This window comes from Myotis brandtii, unplaced genomic scaffold (assembly GCF_000412655.1).
Source record: "Myotis brandtii unplaced genomic scaffold, ASM41265v1 scaffold274, whole genome shotgun sequence".
Classification (NCBI taxonomy): Eukaryota; Metazoa; Chordata; class Mammalia; order Chiroptera; family Vespertilionidae; genus Myotis; species Myotis brandtii.
Window position 1 is genome coordinate 4,068,383 of NW_005360425.1, and position 10,011 is coordinate 4,078,393.

Genomic DNA, 10,011 nt, shown 5'->3' on the forward strand with positions numbered 1-10,011 from the left:
TAAATAAGTGAACAATAAATTGGTGTTTCTCTCAAATCAAATTTTTTTAAATAATTTTTATCATTAAAATATAAATATATACATTTTCCCAAGGAAATGTGTTTAAAATTAAAATGTACTTATAAGAGTCTGGTATGTGTTGTAACTTTTCTAATTTTCAATAGTAGGTAAACCAGGCCAAAGAACGTTTAGAAATGATGTGCCCGACCAGTGTGGCCCAGTGGTTGAGCACCAACCCATGAACCATATGCCAGTCAGGGCACATGCCTGGGTTGTGGGCTCGATCCCCAGTAGGGGGCATGCAGGAGGCAGCCGATCAATGTTTCACTCTCACATCAATGTTTCTATCCCTCTCCCTTCCTCTCTCTCTAAAATCAATAAAAAAGAAATGTGTGGGGAAGGTTAACGTTGGCCTGTCCTACCTCTATTGTGGGACATAATAAAAGTACATCATTCAGTGGCTTTATCGAGTTACCTCAAGAATGCTATATTCTTACTAAACTATCTTTGGAGAAACACTGTGCATGAGGAAAGGGTTTTTACTCCAACATTGAAGAGAATTCAAGAAGAGTATAAAAATTATTTCCCCATCAAAGGTTTGGGGCTTATTTTATAAAAGTCACTTATAATTACACAAAAGAAGCAGGCTGAGGATGCAGGTAACTTGTGTAACAACGTTTTTCAGTCAAAGGACTGTCCCTTGGTTCTTGGTGTGATTCCACTCGGGTGGCACCTCGGCTCCCAAAGCAACTCTCCTCGCTCCCTCCCTGCACAGCTCTCCCGTCTGTGCTGACAACTGTCCCTCAGCCCTTGGATTTCTCCTGGAGGAAAAAATAATTACGTCGAGTATGGTATAGACTATAAATAAGTCACTTATTTTCTCTCAGGATGAAACCTATTTTTTTACAGTTAAACTGTTTCTATTCAGTCTCTTTCCTCAAAGGTGGTTGTCCCTGTTTCCACAGTGCGGATCACTGAGCTCAATACCAATTAGCAGAATCATTTTTTCTTACCACGTGGACAGCAAAAATCTTAGGCCTTATCAAGTGTCACCTCTGCCTTGGCCCTCAAGTCCGAACCCACAGTCTGACCCCAGCATCTGCCCTTCCCCACAAGCCTACGAGCAGACACAGCTTTATCTGGATCAGCTCTGGAAACACAATATAACTGGCCCTGCCTTTGCTATTGTTTTTGTGGATTTAAAAGGAAGGTTCTGTGGAAAGTAACCTACAGGGTGAGCTGACCATAAATTCCTAACTGGGCAGGTCACTGTGGGTAATCATGCCCCAAGCCTATAAATTCTTTAGTGAAAGGTTTTAAGCCAACCCTGTCCATTGTGCATCTCAGTGGTCAGCAAACTGCGGCTCGGCAAACCACGGCTCGCGAGCCACATGCGGCTCTTTGGCCCCTTCAGTGTGGCTCTTCCACAAAATACCTACTTCTGCGCATGGGCCATGACGTTTCAATCGCACTGTACGTGCGCGCCCGCACCTGGTATTTTATGGAAGAGCCATACTGAAGGGGCCAAAGAGCCGCACGTGGCTCACAAACCGCGGTTTGCTGACCACGGACTAGGTTAACCTTCTGAAGGATGAACCGAGAAAACTGAAGGAGTGAAGTGTTCACAAAACAAACTTACTTATAACGATGATGACCAGTAGTCTGAAAATTCCCAAGGCAGGAATCATTTCTCGAAAATTCTTGCAAAGAGATAAATAATAATTAAGATAAGCTCTCTATTGGCAAATGAAACCTCAACTGTACTCCCTCTTTATCTTCTTTTTCATTTAGAATAAATTATGTCAAATATTTGCAAAACAAAGACTATATTTGGGAAGTACAACTTTGGTGTGCTTTGAAGAACAAAATTGAAACATGAAATTTAACTCCACAATATAAACTAGACACAATTTTATTATCAGGAAATTATCTAAGTATAAGTAATATGAAATCGACATTTAACATGAGATAGATAGATAGATAGATAGATAGATACAGATGCTGTCAAACTAAGTAGGATGAAATATTTCCAAATTTTTTGGTTTATATTCATTTGATACTTCTTGATCCTCTTTCCAAGTAGGAGTTAGGAAAGTACTAAAATTTGAATGCTACCTTATTTTTTTGAGATAATTTTAAAAAAAATTTAAACGCTAGTCAGAAAAAATGCATCTCGGTCCAGCTTGCAGTAACCTCATGTGTTACTACAGAACAAAGTCAGAAAGACATTGCCACTTTAATTTATTGAGATATATCTCCATTCCCTTTCAAGTTATTCACTCTCTTCCCAAGGAGTAAAGATGCTGGAATAGCTGTGTTTATTCTAAGTAAATTATTTTCAAACTGTTGTGACCATGACTTAAAGTAAGAAAGAATTTATATAACAACCCAGTACACACATAAATCAAACAGTACTTATTACTGAAATTATTTTTCATTTTTTGCTTTTTGCTTAATTTTTCACAACCCTTGAGCTGAGTTCACAACAACTTTGGATTTAAATCCAAAGTTTGAAAAACATTTTTCTAAATGACTTCTATTTTTTGAACAGTTTTATAATTGTTTCATATTTTTCTTCTTACAGCAAGGGTGGGGAACGTCTGGCCCGCAGGCCATATTAGACCTGTGAAATCATTTGGTCTGGCCCTGCCAAGGCATTAGGGGTGAGCTAATTAAATGTTTGACCACATAGAGCAGGCTAATTTTTAAGTTGATAATTTTGTCTGGCCCACAAATGATGTTATAAATATCCAAATAGCCCTTGGCAGAATAAAGGTTACCCACCCCTGTCCTACAGTATTTTTAAAGTACAGATATATAAATAAGTATAAATAAAATATAAATACTTTATATTTTAAAGTATACCTACATGGTTAAAGGGTTAAGAACTAGACAGGATTTTAGCCTGTTTTAAAAAGTGCTTGACATTCTCACATGCTATATCATGGAAATGTAAAATAGCATGCAAACTTTGGAGGACGATTTGGCATTGAAATCCACTTCTAGGGAATTATCCTACAAAAAAAAAAATCACAAAAATGCAAAAAGATAAATGTAAAAGAACATTCTTTATAGTACTATATGTAAATGTGAAAAGCTGCAATCACCCCACATTGTTTTCAATGAAAAATTAAATAAGTCAGGATACAGATATAGAGGGTGCTGTGGAACACTTGAAAAGACTGAGGTGGATTTATTAATTAGTAGGATTTTGAATACATGTAAAAGAAGATCTGAAAGAATGTAGTATATTAAACTGTTAACATACTATATTGGGGATTTTGACTTTTTTTCATTTAAAGTTTTATTTAGTATTCATTACTTTTGATATCAGGGGGAAAATAAGATAAAATATGAAAGAAAAAATGGTGGTCATAAGGAAGATGAGTGCTCAGTAAACATTGATAAATGAAGATTCCTGTACCAAATACTAGTTTTTTGTTTGTTTTTTTAAAAGTCCATAGATTCCATTCCCAAAGTTCTTACCACCAGAACATTCATAAAATAGCCTCCCATCAGAGCGTAGACTCCTCCTGAAGCACCCACAAGATATTTGAGTGGGTCAAAGATGGAGCTGGCAAGGGATCCTAAAGAAAGAAAACACAAAGAATCATGACTATAAGAATCACGAAAGATAAATCTTTCTAATCTAAGGTAAAAGTTTGGAAAGTTTGGGCCATTTAACAAACAACGTTTTCACTTTGTCCCTTCCATACTATAAAAGTATAGCTTTGTGGGCTAACCACCTCAATTTTTCTGAAACATTGAATGAATGTTCAATATGAAGACAGTACAGCAATGATAAAGCACAGACTCTGGGGCCAGAATTACCAGCTGGGTGACTTGAGCAAGTTTCTTAACCTCTATGTGCCTTAGTTTTTCCTACTTAGAAAATGGGGATATCAATAAGATGTCAGAGCAAGTAAATGAACTGAAATGTGCATCATGCTTAGAACACTGCCTGAAATGTATTATATCAAAACATTTTACATGTTTAACCCACACCACCAAAATACCTGAGACATGCCAAACACTTTATTATCTAATGGCTAGCTTTCTCATGGAATCAAGATGTGGCCTCCAAACCCTCCTCAACATACCATTCCATCAGATTCACCAAGTAAGATGAAATCTATTTGTTAACCTAATCTTAGATCGCCTGAACAACAACAACAAAAAAGACAATGCAAACTCTAAGATAATCTCTCTATACTACTTAGTTTTATTATTTGGTCTCTTGCTTTTGAGGCCCTCCTTCATTCCTTAGGATATAGTTTAAACCTACTTTATACAAGAAATACAAAGTGTATGACCTTAGCAATCTTACAAATGGATGAGCAAACAATCATAAAACGCAGAATATAACAACTTTTTTTTTTAATTTTCACCCAAGGATATGTTTATTGATTTGAGAGAGAGAGAGAAAAACATCAATCGGTTGCCTCCCATACATGTCCCAATCTGGGAGTGAACCCACAACCTAGGTATGTGCCCTGACCAGGAATTGAACCCGCAACCTTTTTGTGTACGAGACAATGCTCCAACCAACCAAGTCACTGGGCAGGGGATGATTTTTTTAATGAAATAAATTTGCTATGGAAGCACCTAGAAAGGAATGACTTTCTCAGCAGAGAGGTGTAGGCCATGCTACTCTGAGGAGATAGGTTTTTTTTATTAATCACTGAAGAATCTTTAAAATTTGGACAGGAAAAGTGAAGGAGAAGGTATTCAGAATGTAGGGATCTGGAAAAGCAAAGACATAGAAACAAAGGTATACAGATGACTAAAGATCAATGATAAGTAGTTCAATGGGTTTAAAGCAAAGGTTCTCAACTTATAGGTAGGGCTATGGTGGTTGCATCGTAATCATATAAGAAATTTATTTTTAAAATACATATACAAATGTCCACTTCTACCCATGATGAAGTCCCAAGGTTAGGATTTACCCTTCCACTTGAAATAGCTAAAAGCACTGAACAGAATATATGAAACAATGGTCTTCAAAGTACTGGATATCAGATAGCAAAGGACAGTGGACCCTGAGAGATACAAAACAAATGAGATGAGTTGTCTGATTGCCCAGCTTACCGCCTGAAGAGAAATGACAGGCTGCAGTGCATGGAGGGGAAAACCGAGTCGAAACCCAGTAAACTTGAAGTTGATGAAGTAAAGTTTAGAGTCCAGAAAGACCTAGAGTTCAAAAGACAGAGCACCAGAGAGGAGAGACCTGCATGGAGAGAGAACTCCAGAGAGGAGTATGTGAAGAAATGATCCAAACCAAGAAAAGAATCATCAGAAAGGAATAGAGAGAAGAGTACCTCTTGCTCACCAGAGAGGCTAAGTAACTTTCCAAACTAGAAAACGTCATAGTTCGTGGGGCATTGAATCAAGAACATAGGAGGGTCCTGTACCAGAAGTGGGGAATAATTAGCACTAAACATGACTCAGAAACATAATTTTACCTAGCAAATTTTATCAGAAAGGATCAAACTGCTTCTAAGTAACTGAGTTCCAGAACAAATCTAAGGACTATTTATAGGGATACAATAATATCCACCATCCAAAAGTAAAATGTATAGCATCCAAACAAAGATTGGAAAGCAGGAAAATGTGACGCATAATAAGGAGAAAAATATAAAACGTACCCAAATTGACACAGGTATTAGCAGTTGAGGGCAATAAATAATTATTACAACTATATTCTATATGTTAAGTAGAAACATATAAAATATAAACAGACTCAAATCAAACTTTTAAAGATGAAAACTACAATGTTTAAGATGAAAAAATAAACTTGTTGAGATTATTGGCAGATCAGACATTCCAGAAGAAAAGATTAGTGAACATGAAGACATGGCAATAAAACTATCCAAAATGAAACACTCAGAGAAATGTATTTTTTTTGTTAATCCTCACCCGAGGATATTTTTCTATTCATTTTTAGTGAGAGTGGAAGGGAGGGGGAGTGACAGAGAGGGAAATATTGATGTGAAAGAGACACATCGATTGGTTGCCTCCTGCACATACCCTAACCAGGGTCAGGGACCAAGCCTGCAACCAAGGTATGTGCCCAGAAATCGAACCTGGGACACTTCAGTCTTCAATGTTCTATCCACTGAGCTAAACTGGCTAGCACAATTTTTTTAAATATATATGTTTTTATTGATTTTACAGAGGAAGGGAGAGGGATAGAGAGGTAGAAACATCGATGAGAGAAACATCAATGAACTGCCTCCCACACACCCCCTACTGGGGATTGAGCCTGAAACCTGGGCATGTGCCCTGACTGGGAATCAAACCCATGACCTCTTGGTTCATGGGTTGGTGCTTAACCACCTAGCAACACTGGCTGGGTGAGAAAAATATTTTTAAAAATACATACAATATCAATGAGCTATGGGTCAATTTTAAGCAGCCTAATAAATGCATAATTGGAGTCCCCAAAAGAGAAAAGGCAGGTACATAAAAAATATTTGAAGAAATTATGGCCACATTTTCCAGAGTTTTATGAAATATATAAATTATGAGATCCAAAAAGATTAAAAAACCCCAAGCACAAGAAACATGAAGAAAACCACACCAAGGCACGACAAAATTACATGGCTCGCCCTGCCTGGTTAGGCTCAGTGGATAGAGCGTCAGCCTGCGGACTGAAAGGTCCCAGGTTCGATTCCAGTCAAGGGCATGTACCTTGGTTGCGGGCACATCCCCAGTGGGAGGTATGCAGGAGGCAGCTGATCGATGTTTCTCTTTCATTGATGTTTCTAACTCTCTATCCCTCTCCCTTCCTCTCTGTAAAAAATCAATAAAATATATATAATTTTTAAAAAGATGACTATCTTTAAAAAAAAAAAATTTCATGGCTCAAAACCAGTGAAAATCTTAAAAACAGCCAGGGTAAAAAGACATGTTTCATACTGAGGAACAAAGATAAGGATGATAACTGATTTCTCATTGGAAACAATGCAAATGAGAAAACAGTAGGGTAACATCTTTAACCCTTTGTGGTCCAATTTTATTTTTGGAATTCAAACAGTCTGGTCCAAATTAATTGACGGGATTGAATGTTGAACCGGTTTGCGGTGTCGACCTCAGCCTCGACGTTGGACCTGCTACTAGCGCCTGGTCTGTCGAGTCAGCCTCCACGTTGGACCGAAAAGGGTTAAAGTACTGAAAGAAAAATACTGCCAAGCTAGAATTCTATACTTAGTAAAAATTTAGGGTGTCCCAAAAAAATGTATACACACTTTGAATGATTATTAATTCCAATGGTTTAAATCTGAAAAGAACAAAAAAATCAATTGAGCTAGCAAAAAATGTATGTGTGGCCAGCCAGTGTGGCTCAGTGCTTGAGCATGGGCCTATGAACCAGAAGGTCAGGGTTCAATTCTGGTTAGGGCACATGCCTGGGTTACGGGCTCAATCCCCAGTAGGGGGTGTGCAGGAGGCAGCATATCAATGATTCTGTCTTTCCTTTTCCCTTACTCTCTGAAATCAATAAAAATATATTTTAAAAATAAAAGTATGCGTATACATTTTGGAGATACCTTATATACTTCAAAATTAAGGCAAAATGAAAAAATTTTCAGTTATACGGAGACTGAAAGAATGGATGATGAGCAGACCCGTACTACATGAAATGCTAAAGGAAATCTTTAGACAGAAGGAAAAGATACAGGTGGAAACACAGGGTTACCCAAAGGAATGAAGAACACTGGAAATGACAGAAACATGGGGAAACATACAAGTTTTTTTCTTATTTAAATCTCTTTAGAAAATAATTGGCTGTTTAACTGTTAAACTAACTACTAGAAATAATAAGTGAATTTATCAAGGTTGGAGAATACGAGATCAAAATGTAAAAAATCAACTATATTTCTCCATAATAGCAATGAAGAATCAGAAATAGAAATCTTCAAATAGTGCTTTTACAGTATGCCAAAAATACGTGTGTAAGTTGTTATATGTCAGTTATACATCACTGAACAGAAAAACAAAAACACAGATCCCAGGGCCATATCCCCAGAGATTCTGACTCGGTAGCTTTGGGTAGGGATCTGGATAGCTTCAGTTGATTCTCTCCAGGTGATTCTGATGATCAGTCAAATGGGGGGGTGGGGGAGCAGTGGGGAGAAGACCCTGGGCTGTAGTGCAAAGTAGGCAAAGCAAAAAAGACAATGGGCAGGAGGGAATTTTGGAGTTGATGGATATGTTTACGGCATAGATGTGGTGATATTTTCATGGGTGTATACTTATCTCCAAATTCTTCCAGTTTTATACATTAAATATGTACTAATTTTTGTATGTCAATCAACCTCAAAAAAAGATTAAAAAAACATATCAAGTCTTCCTCCAACCTCTTCACGTTTAATTTATTTTTTTAATATTAGTAAAGAAGTTCATTCTTTATCAAAAAGAAAAAGGAAAAAAAAAGGCAATGGGCCCAGGCAGTGGAGGGTAATGAAGAGCAATCTTGGACATTTCAACTTTCTTTTGGCCGCTGGAAATGGTCTAGGAAGGGTATAATATGACCTAAGCTGTGTTTGAGGAAGGTGACCCAGGCAGCAGTGTGAAAAATAGACCAGAACAGTCAAGAAATACCTGCCAAGAAGCTGTTGCAAAAATAGGCAAGAATCTGAACAGGTTATTCACGTTTTCTCTCTTTGCAACTAGGGCAGAGCTGATTCCACAGGTTGAAATCAAACTACGTATAGGGAAAAGGGGAGTGCAGATGCTGGAGCCAGGCAGGGCCTGACGTCACAAAAGGTCAGGCAACAGGTGGACTCAGGAACAGAAGTAGAAGGTGGAAGAACAGGATCCACCCAAGGTGGAGGGAAGTAGGACGGGGAGGTGTCAGTAAGCCTTGCCAGTCTATCTCATGACTGCTTCCTGCTCTCCATTCCCACTACTCTAGGAGGCTGGCAAAGTTTTGATTGGTAAAAAAAGAAAATTTCAAGCATTGTCATGGGTCAGATTGTGTCCTCCCCCCAAAGATATGTGGAAGTCCTAACCCCCAGCACCTCAGAATTATTTAGAAATACGATACACCCTAGCCTTTTTGGCTCAGTGGATAGAGCGTCCGCCTGCAGATCAAAGGGCCCTGGGTCCCATTCCTGTCAAGGGTATGTGCCTTGGTTGCAGACTCCTCCCTGGCTCCGGCCCTGGTTGTTTCTCTCACATTGATGTTTCTATCTTTCCCTCTCTCTTCCACTCTCCCTAAAAAACTCAATGGAGTCCTAACTGGTTTGGCTCAGTGGATAGAGCCTCGGTCTGCAGACTGAAGGGTCCCGGGTTCGATTCCAGTCAAGGGAACATGCCTGGGTTGCAGGCTTGATCCTACTGGGTGTGCAGGAGGCAGCCAATCAATGATTCTCTCTCATCGTTGATGTTTCTCTCTCTCTCTATCCCTTTCTCTCTGAAATCGATAAAAATATATTTTAAAAAATTTCAATGGAAAAAATATCCTCAGGTGAGGATTATCAAACAAAAAAAGAAATACAATTTTTGCAGATGTGATTAGTTATAATGAGGTCATATTGGAGTAGAGTGGACCCCTAAATCAATATGACTGTGTCTTTATAAGAAGGGACAGGGACACATGAAGGAAGAATACCACCTGACAATGGAGGCAGAGATTGAAGTGCTGCAGCCACAAGACAAGGAATGCCAAGGACCAATGGCCACCACCAGAAGCTAGAGCAGCGGTTCTCAACCTGTGAGTCGCGACCCCTTTGGGGGTCGAACGACCCTTTCACAGGGGTCGCCTAAGACCATCGGAAAACACATATATAATTACATATTGTTTTTGTGATTAATCACTATGCTTTAATTATGTTCAATTTGTAACAATGAAAATACATCCTGCATATCAGATATTTACATTACGATTCATAACAGTAGCAAAATTACAGTTATGAAGTAGCAACAAAAATAATGTTATGGTTGGGGGTCACCACAACATGAGGAACTGTATTAAAGGGTCGCGGCATGAGGAAGGTTGAGAACCACTGC

At 38.4% G+C, this 10,011-nt stretch overlaps 1 protein-coding gene across 4 annotated transcripts in view; it reads right to left on the reverse strand.

The window, feature by feature from the left end:
- Nucleotides 1-10,011, reverse strand: part of RHBDL2 (rhomboid, veinlet-like 2 (Drosophila)) — a 44,546-nt gene that overhangs the window by 4,481 nt on the left and 30,054 nt on the right. For 2 of the 4 annotated variants that reach the window (XM_005868630.2, XM_014541604.1), the window contains exons 5-6: nucleotides 3,487-3,587; nucleotides 1,640-1,700 (exon numbers count right to left, since the gene is read on the reverse strand). The exons of 1 other annotated variant lie outside the window; for it this stretch is intronic. In XM_005868630.2, the coding sequence (XP_005868692.1) occupies nucleotides 1,640-1,700; nucleotides 3,487-3,587 (162 nt within the window). Of the gene's footprint in view, nucleotides 1-575; nucleotides 822-1,639; nucleotides 1,701-3,486; nucleotides 3,588-10,011 lie in introns of those variants that run through there. One more of the 4 variants, XM_014541605.1, reaches the window with a different exon arrangement.